The sequence below is a fragment of the Gymnoscopelus braueri genome (assembly GCF_963280865.1).
Source record: "Gymnoscopelus braueri genome assembly, chromosome: 22".
Classification (NCBI taxonomy): domain Eukaryota; kingdom Metazoa; phylum Chordata; class Actinopteri; order Myctophiformes; family Myctophidae; genus Gymnoscopelus; species Gymnoscopelus braueri.
Genome location: NC_137624.1, coordinates 1,798,316 through 1,816,130, shown reverse-complemented (window position 1 = coordinate 1,816,130; position 17,815 = coordinate 1,798,316). Strand labels below are relative to the sequence as shown.

Sequence of the window (17,815 nt, the reverse complement as noted above, 5' to 3'; positions counted from 1 at the left end):
CTACGTGTTTGGTGCTGGCTGCAGGGTCATCAGCCGGGAGCCACCCTTCACAGATGTTTTGCTCCTTTCATCCCGAAACATCTCTGGGTGGTGCAGCAGCGACAGGGACGTCTCTCTGCCGCCCCCTGCAGCCAGCTGAAGGATCCTTATTCTACCCACACTCTGTCCCCTGTGTTATTGCTTTTGTGTCAGTGGAGTGATATATATGTTACAGGACGATTGAAGAACCAGGACGATTGAAGAAAGCGCGCTCGTTTTTACCACCCAACCAGCAATTCTGTAGAAAAAGCACTAGAGGGAGCCACGAGCCAGGCTTTCCAACTAAAGTGCACACACATATATGGCCGTAACCACACACACACACACACACACACACGCGCGCACACACGCGCATACACACGCGCACGCGCTCATGCGTTCAATTTAGAAACAACACTAGAGGGAGCCACGAGCCAGGCGTCCCAACTAAAGTGCACACACACACACACACACACACACACACACACACACGCACACGCACACGCACGCGCAAGCCAGGATTTTTTCTTCAATTTGGTTTATTGAAAGCATGACTGTTAAGATACTTTTATTGTGTTCTGGCTTTTGTTTTAGTTTCTCCCTGACACACACACACGCACACGCACACACGCACACGCACACACACACACACACACACACACACACAGTGATCCATGAAAAGAACTATTCTGTCCCTATCGGTTCACAACTCGGACGGCGCTGATTCGACTCGTCAGAGCATCGGCCGGTCAGCGCGGGCACTCGCAGCTGGAGGCGCGAGGGCGCGCCTCCTCGGCCTCAAGCTCTGCTGAGTCGGCGCGCCTCTGTCATGGACAATAACTATTATCACGTGCGTGTGAACGCGTGTTCAGCGTTCCCCTAGCGTAGCTTCCTGGTTGCTACGTGGGGGGGAACAACAACAGACAGGTCCGCGTTGCATCAAAGCCCCGCCTCGCCCCGAAGCCCCGTGCCTAAAAACGAGCGCTCTGTCTTCAATCGTCCTGGTTCTTCAATCGTCCTGTGACATATGTGTGTGGGCCCACAGCACAAATGTATTGTGCTGTGGGCTCTCTGCACTCATCAGCGCCACAAGAGGGCTCCACAGCACACCACAGCACATTCTCAGCACACCTGCCTCCCATCCCCAATCAATCTCCTCACTTGCCCTTCATCTGCAATCCCCTCCAAGTCTACAAGAGCCTGACCTGCATGCTACTCAGTGCCATACTTTAACCACTCTACTCGTTGGTGAAGTATAGTCAGACAAACTGAGTGTCCCCATGTTTGTAGAGCTTTAATAGCCTGTTCAACTGAATTTATCACCGACACTGCTTCTCCTCTCCTTTCTCAGTAGCCTACCTGGGATCCCGAGCTGAGTCGGGGCAGCCAGCAGAGCCCACAGCCCCCTTCTCCCCCTCATGTTTAACCTGTGGTTAATAAACTTGCCCTTCTCTCCTCTTTGCTGTGCACTTGGGTCACAAACACGAATCCTAACACTCCCATGTTAATCAGGGTATAAAAGACTTAGAAAAATATCCCTCTAAAGGTCAATTGTGAACAGATTAAAAACTGATTTATAACATATTTTCGATTAATCGCATGATTAACAATGACAAGTCAAGCGATTAATCACAATAAAAAATGTAATCGTTTGACAGCACTACTGTAAGGAGATATTTGCTTATCATCGACATGTTTCTTGTTTTTTTCCTTTCTTTTCTCTTCCAGAAAACACCCAGTTCTTTACACCTGTAAACCTGTGATGTGACCATAAAAATGGTCTGATTCTAAAGGAGGTTAAAGGGATAGTACACCCCCAAAATGACTTGAATTAATGGATTTTTTTGTTTGTTTTTTTTGTTGCATTTCTAAGCCAATAATTTGATGACACAAAGAGTCTCCTTTTTTTTAGAATACATGAATTCAAGTCTCCATGGGGTGACTAATTGATAGACAAAAAAAGAAATTTTTGGGGTGAACTATCCCTTTAAGTTGAGCTCTTTAGTTTCCCTCTCCTCTGACATGCTCAGGTTTTTCATGTGCGTGGTCGTGACCAGACGACACGGCCATTGGCGGGGCGTCGGTGCCTCCCAGCCAGTCCCAGTGACAGAAGAACGGAGCGTAGTTGGTCCCGGGCCGCTGGTGGTGGGAGTCGTGTTTGGGCGCTCCGGCCCACAGGCCCAACGGCACCAGGCGGTGCATGGACCAGGGGAAGTCGTAACCGCAGTGGTCCTCTGTCCATAAGATAAGTTAAAGATATGAGATAATACCAGTGCGGAAAAAGTACTCACACTTTTTACTTAAGTAAAAGTATCAATACTGCAATGTAGAAATACTCTGTTACAAGTAAAAAGTCGGGAACTCAAAATTTACTTGAGTAAAAGGACACAAATATTGGTATCAAAATGTACTTAAAGTACCAAAAGTAGAAAGTACTCATGTAGAATGTCCCATTTCAAGTTTTCAAATGTATAAAATGTCCAAAAATCTTTTGAAAATAGCAGATCTACAAGCTCACAATGCTTCGCAATGCGGCGCATTGTGAGCTTGTAGATCGGCTATTTTCAAATGGCCAAAATGTATATAGGGCTACACATTCACCGCCAAAGTTTATTCATAATAAAATCACCCACTGCCAGGGTTTTTAATCATTTTTTTATAGAAAAATTGTGAATTATTTGTCCGTTTATTTTTTAACATTGAAGTGAATGGATATATATATATATATTTTTTTAAATTTATTAATTCGTTAGGGTTAGGGTTATAAATGTATACTCAAAAATTAGAGAAACATTTTATGAATTCAAAAACAAAATTAAAAAAAAATTAAAAGGGGAGAATTCTCCCCTTTGGCGGTAAACACCATTGACTGAAAAGGGGAGAATTCTCCCCTTTGGCGGTGAGTGTGTTGTTAATGTATGTTTTTTAATAATAATAACTAGTAACTAAAGTTTTCAAAGAATTGTAGTGGAGTAAAAATAAAAGAAAATTAGAAATACTCCAGTAACATGAATGGATCATTTACCTGTGGACACGTAGACATTGAACACCATGAAGCCCCATGTGGTCAGACAGTGGCACTGCAGCAGGATGGGGTCCGCCGTGGCCCAGAAGCCTGAACTGATCAGCTCCCATCCAGACACGTACTGAGTGACCAGGCTGAACGGCTGCTTGTACTGGTGGTGCACTGCAGAACAAGTTTGATTGATTGATTTAATACTTGTTAACAGCACAGGTAGTACAGTTAAAGGTTATGCTAAGAAGGATAACACAAAAACCCCCAAGGGCCTCATACTGGGCAAGACCTAGGCGGTTGAGTGTCTTAACGAAGTACCAAAAGTTGTCTGAAGTACCGCCCCAAGAAATGACGTTGACGCTTTACAAATCTGTTTACATTCTCTGTGAATGAAACGAGTGTTGTGATTGGTTGAAAAAGATAGGTTCCGTGGGAAACTCGTACAACGGAAGTCCTGCCGACCTGCCCTATAGACGAATCCACAGAGCAAATGCCTGTAGCTGTGGTGTTAGACTCCTGCTGCGGTATGCATTCTGACACTGCAGTTATGATTGTGTCAGGGGAGCGCTCTGTGGATTCGTCTATAGACACTCTCTGCTTTAGGTCGTGGCCAGGCTCTATAATATCAGTGTTTCTCAAACTTTTTCATAATTGTCAAGGACCCCCGAAATGATATGTATTTGGCCGCGGACCCCACATCTCAAAACATTTTGTTCCAGAGACCCCCCAGAAGCAAAGATTTGAGTTAAACACGTTTGCTTTATACATTCACAGATTTGCACACATTTTCACAATTTTTCAAAAATAGCAGATCTACAAGCTCGAGTGCCACGCTACGAGCTTGTAGATCTGCTATTTTTCTGCTATCTGCTATATTTCAAATCTAAACTGACACAGATGCATTCCAGGTCTTAATGGGTTCAATTGGAATTGTTAAAATCGTACCGGCGTGGAATGTCCGGTACAGCCAGCCCACGCGGTGGTGCAGCAGGTGCCAGAGGTAATACTGGAAGTCAAAGAGCAGCGTGCAGCCCAGGACCCCCATGAGGAAGCCCCCCAGGGTGGGCGCCAGGCGGGGCAGAGGACACGTGGGTCTCCAGGTCCACTGGGCCACGGCCGCAGGAAATATGTAGATGAGGTGGTGGTACATGGTCAGGCTGAACGTGGTCCACAGCTGGTCCCACGGGATGGGCCTGTCCGGGGTGTCAACGAACCAAACAGTGGTGTAAAGTAACTAAGTACATTTACTCAAGTACTGTACTTATAAGTACGATTATGAGTTTTTTTTTTTTACTTTACTGGAGTATTTCCAATTTTCGGTACTTTTACTTCTACTCCTGTAGCTCAGAGGCAAATGTTGTGCTTTTACTCCACTACAATTGTATGAAAACTTTAGTTGCTAGTTACTTTGCAATTGTCAATTATTATATTATAAAACATATATTAACCACTTTAGGCACATAGGCTATTTGAAAATAGCCGATCTACAAGCTCACAACGCGTTGCAAAGCGACGCGTTGTGAGCTTGTAGATCTGCTATTTTCAAACATTTTAGTACTTTTACTTTTGGTACTTTAAGTATATTTTGATACCAATACTTTTGTACTTTTACTCAAGTAAATTTTGAATTCCTTTTACTTGTAACGGAGTATTTCTAAATTGGAGTATTGATACTTTTACTTAAGTAAAATATCTGAGTACTTTGTGCACCACTGACAACATATCACGTTATCATCTTTGTTGTCACATCACATGGCAGTGGTGGAAAGTGACTAAGGACATTTACTCAATATGTAGTACTTAAAGCAGCACTGATTTGATTGATTGATTGATGTACTTTATTTAGTAAGACATGAGAACAGTACATGACAGTACATAACAGTACATGGAAGTACAAATTCACAATACAAGGTCTACTAAACTGGAACTCTCATTAAGCACTGAGCTTGTTTAAGATGAGAACCCCATGCACACAAATCATGATGACATATATGAGACAGACAGATATACACACTACTATACAGAATGTCATACAATCAGTTTACAGGTTACTGGTATGAAGAGTGAAAAATATGTACAAGAGAAGAAAGAGAGAGGGGGGTGGTAGGGGGTAGGTTAGGACATGGGGTAGGTTAGGACTTGGACAGGGGCCATTTTTGAATTGCAGCCTCCTGAAGGTGTATCTTTAGGGCAGTTTTGAAAGTGAGTAGGGTTTTACACTCCTTTACTCCTTTTGGTAGGGCATTCCACATTTTTGATGAATAGCATGAGAACGAGTTCATTCCATTTGTTGAGCCAAATCTGGGTTGAACATGATTTGTGGAGCTGCCTCTGGTGTTATGATCATGGACTTCATTAACATTTTGGAAGTATTTTGACAAATACAGGGGGATCCCAATGTTGTGGTGTATCTTGGCACTATGTGCCAGTGGTGGAAAAAGTACTCACATGTTTTTACTTAAGTAAAAGTATCAATACTGCAATGTAGAAATACTCTGTTACAAGTTTGAGTCAGGAATTAAAAATGTACTTGAGTAAAAGTATAAAAGTATTGGTATCAAAATGTACTTAAAGTACCAAAAGTAGAAAGTGCTCATTATGCAGACTTTCCTGTTTCACAAGTTTCCAAATGTATTAAAATCTTTTGAAAATAGCCGATCTACAAGCTCACAATGTGTCGCTTCGCGATTAACCTGTCAGGGTGCAACTTGTATCGTCTGATGGAGGGCCACGTTGGAGCCAGCAGGTCCAGGAGGGTGTAGAGGGAGACCAGGACGAAGTAGGTGGAGACGGAGAGCACCACGGGGAACAGCGGGCTCCTCAGGGCCTCATGGTGGTTCTGGTGGAGGTAGTCCCATCCGGGCTGCAGGACCGATCGGTCCGAGAGGACGAGACCCCAACCGTCGCCACCCGTCACGTTGACGCCACCATGACCCCACCACATCCAGGAGGAGAACCTGTCCGGGCCCATCGTTAGGGAACAGCTAGAGTCATTCATTAATGCCCGCCTTTCGGAACATTAAAAAGAAAGTTGAACATTCAAGGAAGATTTTTTTTTTTGAAAAGATGAAAAAAAGAAATGGAAAAAGGAAAGTGGAAAAAAAGAAAAAGGAAAGTGGGAAAAAAAGTTTAAAAAAGAAAGAAAGAAATCAACGAGGGACACATCTGTTTCCGATGGAAGAATTTATCGGAAGGTTGTAGATCCAATCAGGTGCCTTTTATCTAATTAAATTGTACTTTAATTGAAGTGTTGCCGACTATGCCAGATTCGACTGGCAGCTAGTTTGATCGTTCATGCTCTTATGTATGTTGAAGCCCCTCCCCCTCAGATCAGAGGAAGCCGATCTTTAAAAGATTGCTTTTGTTTTCTTGTTTTTCACACACACACACACACACACACACACACACACACACACACACACACACACACACACACACACACACACACACACACACACACACACACACACACACACACACACACACACACACACACACACACACACACACACGGGAACCTGGGTCACAACGTCATTCATTTCTGACCCAGTTCATGGAGAGAGAGAGCTTCCGTTATTTCTTTATTACTTATTGGTTTGTTTATGTGTTTGTTGAATTCAATTTGATCAAAACAACTTCAGGGCTTTTCATGTCTTTTTTTTTTTTTTTTTTACTCCATTAACTCACATCATAATAATGTTTTTCAGATTATACTGTTTATTGGATACATAATTAAGTTGATGTTAGGAAGAAAGCTGAAATCTCCACATTTCAACTTATTCTGGGTTTCTGATGGCAGACCCCTGAACAGTGTTTGTGCCAAGTTTGGTGTGGATCGGCGCAACGGTGCGCCTCGCAGGTCCGCATGCAGTGGTGGAAAAAGTACTAAATGTTTTTTTCAAATGGCTGAAATGTATATATGGCTGAAGTGGTTAATGTATGTTTTGTAATAATAATTAAAATCTTCAAAGTAACTAACTCAAGTGTTCAAATAATTGTAGTAGTAAAAGTACAATATTTGCCTCTGAGATGTAGTGGAGTAGAAGAAAAAGTACTGAAAATTTGAAATACTCCAGTAAAGTAAAAAATACCTCAGAACTGTGCTTAAGTACAGTACTTAAGTACAGTATACTTACAGTAGTTACTTTACACCACTGTCCACCCACCGTCGGTTGACCCTGTAGGCAATTCTGTCTGTCTGTCTGTCTGTCTGTCTTTCTCACACACACACACACACACACACACACACACACACACACACACACACACACACACACACACACACACACACACACACACACACACACACACACACACACACACACACACACACACACACACACACACACACACACACACACACACACACACACACACACACACACACACCCCCCCCCCCCCCCCCATGGGTCCAGTAGAGTAATTAATCATAAAATAACTGACACATGGTGAATTGTATTTGGCTTCATACACTCTGTGTGAGTTTGCATATTAAATTCTGACACAGTGAGTTTGCATAATAAAGCATGAAAAGATTCCATTGTTAAAGATTACTTTCACAGTTTATGGTGTGACTTGAATGATTCTGTTATTAACCAAGCTCATGCTGTTGATGCATCAATTTAATTTCATTAAACAATTAGCTATTGCTTTCCTTTCTGTGACGAAAATGTTTGTTTTAATTATCAGACTTTATTTTGGTGACTTTACAGATAAAAATAAGCATGATACAGCATCTTTTCTCCAATGAACAAAGAAATTCACATGCAGTGTATAGCAACCCGACTCATAATGTACTAATATAATGAACACATAACAATATAACAGATGTTTGCATAATATAATAATGTGTTACATTAAGAACCTTACATAATGTAATAACACTAATAACAGCAATAAAAACTTGACGCCCCCCTTTTAAAACCCCCCCCCCCCAAAAAAAAACTAAATTCTAAAAGCAGCATTATGTTATTGGTTTTGAGGGATATTAAATGAACTTAACTCCAATTAATAGTGATTAATATGTATTATTTGAGTACTGCATTCCTCCATCTGTATGGTATGCACTCAAATGTAATAATGTAACAGTGAAAAAGTAACATAATACATTGTGTTTTATCAGTGACCTATGGAGTGCTGCATATCAGACAACTAAATAAGACATGTTAGTCATCTTTTCAGAGTACACCAGAGTAATTCAGTACAGTAGCCTAAAGAAAAGTCAACATTTTGTAACACAATGATTGTGTTGTGAAGCAAGGACCTTATTGTAAAGTATATTTTAACATAATTCAACACTGTGTTTCAAGTTTCAATTCAGTCTAATGTGTGGCCCCTCGCTCACTTTATCAAAGTCAGTTTGGCCCCCCGGGAAAAAAAGCTGCCCACCTCTGCCCTGGACTGTGGAACAGAGATCTGACTGACCCTCCATTGAATCTAAAAGGACGACTTCACCCATTTTCAACCTATCTTCATATAACTGTTCCTCACTAATGCTCATGATAAAAAATTTTTTTTTAAATCTACTCGGTCTCAGAGGAAGGCTGTGGACAGTTCAAAAACGTGAACAGCCTTCTACCATGCGGTTGAAGGCACAAGGGGGCGGGGCTGGCGGGCTAAGTTGGGGCAAACGCAGTCCCCACAACATCATTTACGATTCTGTGCCTATCGGTACATAACTCGGATGGCGCTTAGTCTAACTTTAACCCATTAAAACCGGGAAAGCATCGGTGTCATTTTTGATTTTAGCCAGTTTATACTTTGGGCTATTCAAAAATAGCAGATATACAATCCCATAACGTGTGAGCTTGTAGATACTGTATGCAATTTTTTATTTTTTATTTGTGCAAATCTTTGAATATATATATCTTTTTTAAAGCGAACATTTTAACTCAGATCTTTGCTTCTGGGGGTCCCTGGAACAACATATTTTGAGATGGGGGTCCGCGGCCAAATACATATCATTTTGGGAGTCCTTGACATGGAAAAGTTTGAGCACCACTGATATAGAAGGCATTTTTACTTAAGTAAAAGTATCAATAATGCAATGTAGAAATACTCTGTTACAAGTAAAAGTTCGGAATTCAAAATGTAATTAATTAAAAGTACAAAAGTATTGGTATCAAAATGTATATAAAGTACAAAAGTATAAGTACCCATATTGCAGAATGTCCCATTTCACAACTTTGCAAATGTATAAAATGTATAAGAATCTTTTGAAAATAGCAGATCTACAAGCTCACAATTGTGATCTTGTAGATCAGCTATTTTCAAAATGCCAAGGTTTAAATATTTTCAAATAAGCAAAGTAAAAATTGCCTAGAGGGTGGGTCGTCGACCGTAGACCGCGGACTTCACAAACATAACATCCAGACTTGTGAGGTTCACCGTTGTTCCGATTCGCACCAAACTTGGCAAAAACACTTCAGGGGTCTGTCATGAATATAGTCACATGGGGCCACGTGTCAGGGCACCTCGGGGGGCCATAGGCACACTGTTGCTCTGATCCGCACCAAACTTGACACAAACACTGTTCAGGGGTCTGCCATGACAATAGTCACCCCAGGGGCCACGTGTGGTCCCAGTACAGGGGCCCCAAGGAGCTACAGGCACACCAATCTGTACCAAACTTGGCATAAACACTGTTCAGACCATGATAATAGTCACACCAAAAAAAAACTAAATTGCACACATATGGGTGGGTCTACAGCAGTGTTACACAGTATTAAACACGGCAACAGTGTTACACAGTGTTACACAGTGTTAAACACTACAACAGTGTTATAACAGTGTTACAGCAGTGTTACAACAGTGTTACACAGTGTTAAACACTACAACAGTGTTATAACAGTGTCACAGCAGTGTTACAACAGTGTTAAACACTTCAAATGGTCATAACTCACTGACCATAACTCTGATCAGCACAGTACAAGACTAGATTGGAAGGCTCCGTGACCCGTGATGTTTTACTATTTGTCCTGAGACGCAGTATACAGGGCTTTAAGTGGTTAACTCACTCTGCCAGCACTCTGCCACCTCATCACCCATCCTATAGAACACACTCTGCTTGCATTTAAACCAAATGAACCATCCATCCACCCCCACTCATTTCATCTGAACACAGATCCTGACCTAGCTGCATGTTGTTCTTACATATAACACTGTAATATATGTGTTGCAATGTATGTTTGAATTTTTGTTGTGGCCTTTAGAGTTGTCTGTTTGAGTTTTTAACCAATTAGGGCCTAAAGACCTGAGGCCCGTTCTACAAATGCCTTCTAAATCAGTAGTTCTCACACTTTCAAGATTTAAAACAAATGTTAAACAATTGTTGATGTACATGCTTGCAGCGTTAACACACACTGGAAACATAGAAAACAGCAGTAAGACTCTCACCATGAATCACCACAACCAAAAACCAAGTAGGCCTACTCACACTTTTTACTTAATTAAAGGTATCAATACTGCAATATAGAAATACTCTGTTACAAGTAAAAGTCCGGAATTCAAAATTTACTTGAGTAAAAGTACAAAAGTATTGGTATCAAAATGTTTTCAAATGCATAAAATGTATAAACATCATTTGAAAATATATCAGATCTACAAGCTCACAATGCGTCACATCACGACGCATTGTGAGCTTGTAGATCGGCTATTTTCAAATGGAGATACTCTAGGCTATAGGGCTGAAGTAGTTAATGTAGGTTTTGTAATAATACTTCAAATCTACAAAGTAACTAGTAACTAAAGTTTTCAAATAATTGTAGTGGAGTAGAAGTAATTACTTGTAATGGAGTATTTTTTACAATGCATAATTGATCCTTTTACATAAGTACAAAATGTTTGTACTTTTTCCACCACTGTTCATGTATGGGCTTGACAGACAGACAGACGGTTACAAGAGGGACATGCGTTCCAAATGGAAATCTGCCAAGTTACATAAACTACTAGACCATACCCGTGGGGGGATATGCGCACATGATCTGGCAACCCAGGAGCCAGCGAACACAAAAACGCTAATAAACAGCTGACATTTGGAGAAAGCGAAAAACGTTCCGTGCACATGGTAATGGTCAATGGCTGTGTGTTCAGATGAATTGCTCCAGCCACTGAGGAGAACTGGGCAGAAAAGATTTTGGGCTCACCGCATACCGCACACACAGGGCTTTGTCGAATTATAGGAGGATTGCAGTGATCTGTCACTTTTGTAATGCCACATAAATAGAGTTTTTAATCGACTGTTAATATTTACCCATGTTTATCTCATGTTGTCTGTATACATGCAGGTAGACACTTAAAAAGTGGGTTAAACTGAAAATGTCAGGATTATAACGGACGTTTCTCCTGTTTGTTCATGTATTTGTGTTTGAGTATGTGTGTAGTGTGTATAGAAATGCAGATTAGTTCAAAGTAATAATTTGAAGTAGTGTCACAAGAAGGTGTGTTTATTCTAACAGCTTCCTGTCAGAATGTCAGTAATAAATCTGTTAAGTTACAGAGAAACCACAGCCTGATGAAGAGATAGCCTAATGACGCAACATTTATATTGAAACCTGTTATTTTAATAGTAATTGGTACAATTTGTTTCAAAATGGATCAAATTTGATAATCCATCCTCAGTCTATCCTCAGCTCAGTCTAGTTTAATTTGACATTTCTGTCAAAATGAAGGACCTGATTTGAGGTGACTTATTTACTCTTATGAGGGAATACTAGGGTTGTAGTCGAGACCACCTAAAGCGAGTCCAAGTCAGTACCAAGTCCGAGGGGGGGCGAGTCCGAGTCCAGAACGAGTCCGAGAGGCCAGGGAGGGGGTCGAGACCGAGTCCGACGGGAGGCGAGACCGAGTCGAGGCCGAGACCGACCGGAGGTGAGACCGAGTCGAGACCGAGACCAGATTTTATTTTTTTTTGATAGAAAATGTTCAAATCAGCCTCATGGTGGCGCTATGACAGGCCACAGGAAACTTTGCACACTCCCTAGAGGCCAAGGAAAAACCCTTGCCCTGCATTTTTCACATCTGCCTGGAGGCTGACTTTTGTAAAACAAATTTGTTGCTATTACTCCTTCAGATTCTATCCAAAAATCACGCAAATCAGTACACAGTGGCCCTCATTTATCAACGCGGTGCAGCCCAAATAATGGGCGTAGGGCGAGATCACCGCACCTTTCGGCATTTATCAATATATCCTGACGTGGGCTTCATCCTACCGTAGGCTGAGATCTCACGTCTGGTCGAGACCAGTTGTTGACGTTGGCTGCGCCCGTTTATTCCATTCTAGACCTGCGGAGCAGCATTGTCTGACTGTCTGACAGGCATCTGGACACATAATCCACTCCTAAATGTATATCTACACACTAATAATTAATCCCTGTGAAAATATAACATTTTATAAAGTAATTTAAACAAACTGCTTTAACAGTCATTCAGTTGCATTGGCTATTTTAAAATAGCAGATCTGCAAGCTCAAAAACGGGTCGCATCGCGACGTGTTGTGAGCTTGTAGATCTGCTATTTTCAAAATATACGAGCGCTTTTGCGTCGGGACTCGGGAGTCCCGCGGTCGGGACTGCCGACGATCTTTTCATGGACAGTGAGGTGTACAAACTTACAGTAGCTTGTCCTATGTTATGGAGTTATATCATAGAGAGTTATGAAGACTACAACCTGGATGGGTTAAGGATATAAACCCGACGCTCCAATCTCTTATTAACGTGGCGGAATCACTGCCGCGGAATGACTGCCGCCCGTCCGAGTCTCACGGGGAATATCCTACATGACTGCTTGTGTACTGCTCGGTATGGGTTAAATAAATTAATATACAAACGTATTCCATTCATGGCGATGTGATTGGTATCATGATATGTCATTCATGTAGGCTACAAGCCTAAGTGACAAAGATTGTACCGCTACGGATTACATGAAAGACACAGTTGGGCGTGTGTGTGTGTGTGTGTGTGTGTGTGTGAGTGAGAGAGAGAGAGAGGGGTGAGGCGTGTGCGTGTGCGTGTGTGTGTGTGTGTGTGTGTGTGTGTGTGTGTGTGTGTGTGTGACTTGACAGGCAGCGAGGCGAGGCGATCGGGGGAAACTCTTTCTTATTGGCTTTTGATGTCTTTGGTCGTATTCTGATTCTTCTTCATGTCGTAAAATCGGGGCGTTTTGAGAATATTTAAGGGCGTGTTATTTAAATGACGCTCGTTTTCAGACGTGAGATTTATCAAAGCTCCGACCTGATGTACGCCAGGATTGGCTGTGTAGGATCCGTTGATAAATGTGACTTTGACGTTGGTGTACGCCGAATATATGGAAAAATATAAGCCGGTTTATACGCTGCGTTGATAAATGAGGGCCAGTATCTCTATAGTCATGTGATCAAGACGGATGTGTCCGATATTTCATATTGCATCCTAATTTGCTAACATTAGCTTCCAAAGTTTGCAGGATAGATCAGTTTGGAACAAAATGCCTCAAATCATGAACGCAGCATGCGATTTCCGTGAAATTTTCCACACACATTCCCACTAGAGAGGAAGAAATGCCGCCCTTTCCACATTGGCCTGTTATAGTGCCACCAGGAAGCAACAATAACCTACCTGACCTGGCGGAGACCTGTGCTCCGAGGAGCACTTTTTCTAGTTTTGTTTTGTTTTTATTTTGACATTTAAAAAATTCTTTGCATCTTTTAATGAATGGCAGAGCAATTAGCTATTTAGTTATTTTTACTGAATTAATTACATCTCAATGGTAAACCTAGACCAAACAACAATGACCAAATTGACCAATGAGCCATTATCATCATTACACATTAATGTTCCTTACAGACAGAACAATGAAAACTACTCCCCTTTAATGACAAGGAGCCATCATTACATAGCACATCGATATGTGCTACTTTAATGACTGAATTACATGTGAATGGTAACGTTATTGACCAACCAAGTCTCACACCCCAGCAATGAATCAGTGTTTCAAACACTGGTGAGACATTCGATTTAAACGCACTGTCATTCAATATGCGTTTGCATCTTCAGTTTTAAAATATGTAAACGTCATAATAACAGGCTACAGTAGTTATATATATTTGTTTTTAAAAGCAGATCTACAAGCTCACAATGCGTCCCATGACGCATTGTGACCAGGCCTGGAATTTCATCATTTTAGGCCAGGGGCAAGGCCACTTGGCCTTTTGTCATTTTCTAGGGCACAAAGGCCAAATGCCAGGGCATTTTTTTTAAAGTCCACGGACATAATGAATTTAATTTGAAGGTTAAGGATGATTTTATTTTAATATAGTACAAGAATAGTATAACTATCTGTGTAATATAACCCATATTGGCAAATGACCAATATTTGTACTAAGTTATATTGGTCTCAATATTTGTCACATTCAGCCCTGGACTTCACTGACTGAAGTAGGGGTCATATGAATCACATTAGATTCACAGATTTTATGTATTTTCCCCACAAATTATTTTCATTCAAATTAAATGTGATTGAACTTGCACTAACAATGACTTTAGTTGATTTTGCACTATTTAAAATATAATATTTCTTAATTATTAATAATTGAAGCTTGTAGATTGGCTATTTTCACCAGTTTTTAAATAATAATAAAAAAAAGGAACATACAAGGTTTCCACCCAACAGCGACGGTTCTGTATCAGTACATGAGTCAGTTTTAGCATATTTCATTCTAATTGGCTACGATGACTGCCTATGAATTTCATGGCCTGGGTAGGTAAACCTGGCATGGCGGAGATATGCCCTGTTTTTCCCTGGATTTCGCTGTATTTTGTCAAATGTATTAATCTATATTTTTCTGTTGATCAAGCCTCGGGTTTTGTGATTAGATGCGCACACGCGCTGTCAGCCACTGGCAATCAATAATGTGCGCAAGGAAACCTTACTGAAAGCCGTCTCTAATCATCTTTAGAGAATCTCGTTTATTAAAACAACCACAGGCTACACAGTGAACACACAATAAATAAATAAACAAACACCTGGAAAGCTTGCGCTGTTAGTGGAAATAATTAAAAAATAATATAAACTAGAGGGACATGGCAGAGTGTGTTCTGCTGCTGCTGATGCGCTGTCAACCACAAGATGATGCGCTCCAAGACAGCTGTCCATAAGCGCCAGACAGCTCTCTTAGAATGTTAATGTGAATAGGCTCCTCATAATATGGGTATAATAAAATTATTTCATTGCATTGTAGTGACTTGGTCTTGGACTCGAGTGGACTCGGTGGGGGCAGAGTCCCGAGTCCCTTAGTCCGAGTCCGAGTCAAGACCGAGTCAAATTATGGGCGAGACCGAGACAAGACCGAGTCAAATTATGGGCGAGACCGAGACAAGACCGAGTAAATCAAAAAGCGGTCTCGAGACCGGTCTCGAGTACTACAACCCTAGGGAATACACATAAAACTATTGTACTTACATTTACTACACTATCAACCCTGAAAATAGATTTCAATACGTAAGTTTATGGCCGTTTGTTTGATTTTTTTTTCTTCACCTAATGATCTAATAATAAAGTGTAACTGCATACTGCATGGGAGGAGTTACATGTGAAAAGTGTCATATCAGTTGGTTGTAACTCCCACCCCTTCAGTTTGCATCTGGAACAGGAGGACTTACGTCTAATAAGACAGATATACCGCAGACATTAAGCACTATTAATATCTGTCCGTTTGTATTATTTTAAATCATTAGGAACGTTGTTAAAAACATGAAGGCGAGCCTCAGGGCTCTGTGGTTGGTGGTGTGGCTGTTGGCTGGAATCAGCACGGCATCAGGTAGGGTGATGACTTGAACTTCAACAAGAACTTGTACAAACTCAAACTGAATACAAAAATGTGTCTTATAGAATATAGGATCCCAGTTAGTGATGGTGATTCATATTATATGCAAGGCAGAGAGACTCTCTGAAAAAGGGTTTGAACATTTTGAAAGCAGTAAAGACGGAACGAGAAACAGATTATGTTTACTCTCCGTTACTGTGATGCTGAACATAATCAGTGCTTCGGATATATAAATCTGTGTGCGTGCACGCACGCGCGCGTGTGTGAGAGTGAGTATCGAGTCCTCCGCTCCACAGCCGTTGGTGGTGAAAATAAACCAGTGGTTATCAAACTTTTCTGCGAGCCCAGTCTGTCTGTCTGTCTGTCTGTTTGATTATTTTATTAGGCAGAAATGTAAAACAGCACAAGTACAGTTGAAACACTTTGTCTAAAAGGTCCGTCCAAAACTGTCCTTGCGGTCTTGTTTCCATTGAGGTCCTTGGTATTCAATTCATAAACATATATAGTAGCACCAAACAGTTCAATATCATCACAAAAAAACACTATATGTACAGAGTCTGTCTGTCCGTCTGTCCGTCTGTCCGTCTCTCTCAGTCTGTCTGTCTATTTATCCCCCTCTGCGCTCTTCTGTGGGCAGCACTGGTTGAAGCTGAAAACTGAATTTCTCCTGTGGGAAATAGGTACAAAAAATACGTGATATCAAGGCCTTAAGGTGGATTCAATCATCTCACCGCACCAATGCATTTGATTACATTACTAAGAATGAACATTACGCTGTCTGTGTGTTCTAATCATGATTTTTAATATTTGCTCTATATTACAGATCCATCATGTGAGTACCAATTTAATTTGTCAATGTTTTAATCCACTTCATGAATTACGAGCTGTGATGTCCATGTATTTGCACTTATATTTTGTACTGGTGGTATAATTGTCATAATAAATGAAGCTGTACAGATTAAAAATCATCCAATGGGTCTGATGTTGAAACAATAGTGATTCATTGACTAATAATTCTCACTGTTGTGTGTGCACTATTGTGTGTTCAGGTTCATACACACTTCAAGCAGAGAGGTTTGGCTTTAGGATCAACATCAGTAGCTACATCGCTGGTGACTACACTGTAACTCTGACTGAAGATGACTCTGACATCAGTCGTAAATACACTGTAACACTGACTGTAGCTGACTCTAAATACAACGGAACACTGACTGGAGATGACTTCCCATTAAATTACAGTAAAAGTTTAAAATACCTGAAACCTTGTACCCACTATCGTCATTATGTGACTATTGTTCATTTAAACACTGTAGTCATGTGTGCTGGACACAGTGGAAGGGACTCCACAAGTGACATGGGTATGTTGGGCCAACTTGGGGGGAAAAGAAACACACACATGCACGCACGCACGCACGCGCGCACACACACACACACACACACACACACACACACACACACACACACACACAGTAAAGAGGTATTTATTGTCAAGAATATTCCTCCAGCATTTTTATATTTCAGAACCAAAGGACATTGAACAAGTCCAATGCAGTTCCTCTGGACGTGTTTGCTATCGGAGTGATTGGACTTCCTGCCAAAATAGAATGGACAAATAAGCCACCAAAATGTACTGATAATCACACCATTGATTTAATTTGTCAGGGTAAGTGAAAAAACTAAGACTTCTGAATAATGTCCCATAAGTATAACCTGTAAAAATGTCCCATTATGTAAAACCTGACTGAAGGGACATTAACGAAGTGACTGAATAAGTTTATTCTGCTCACATTTACACATGCATTGAGTGGAGAACTTCTGTCACATTTCTTGCCCCTCAGAACATAATGAATCCAAGAAATTATCAGAGCTGGAGGCCTACGCAGATTACAATTGTAGTGCTACAATCAAGTACAGGAACATTACCATCATTAAGACAAATAAAGTGATTAGAATCGATTGCAGTGAGTTGTTTCCTTGTATCC

At 41.1% G+C, this 17,815-nt stretch overlaps 1 protein-coding gene across 1 annotated transcript; it reads right to left on the bottom strand.

Annotated features, from left to right (window-relative positions):
• ch25hl2 (cholesterol 25-hydroxylase like 2) lies at positions 1-6,005 on the bottom strand (the record flags this gene model as incomplete). Its single annotated transcript, XM_080419411.1, has 5 exons — positions 1-135; positions 2,041-2,252; positions 3,044-3,205; positions 3,980-4,227; positions 5,728-6,005. The coding sequence occupies 5 exons, from the start codon at positions 6,003-6,005 to the stop codon at positions 1-3; spliced, it is 1,035 nt and encodes a 344-aa protein (XP_080275537.1).
• Positions 6,006-17,815: the final 11,810 nt, after the last annotated feature.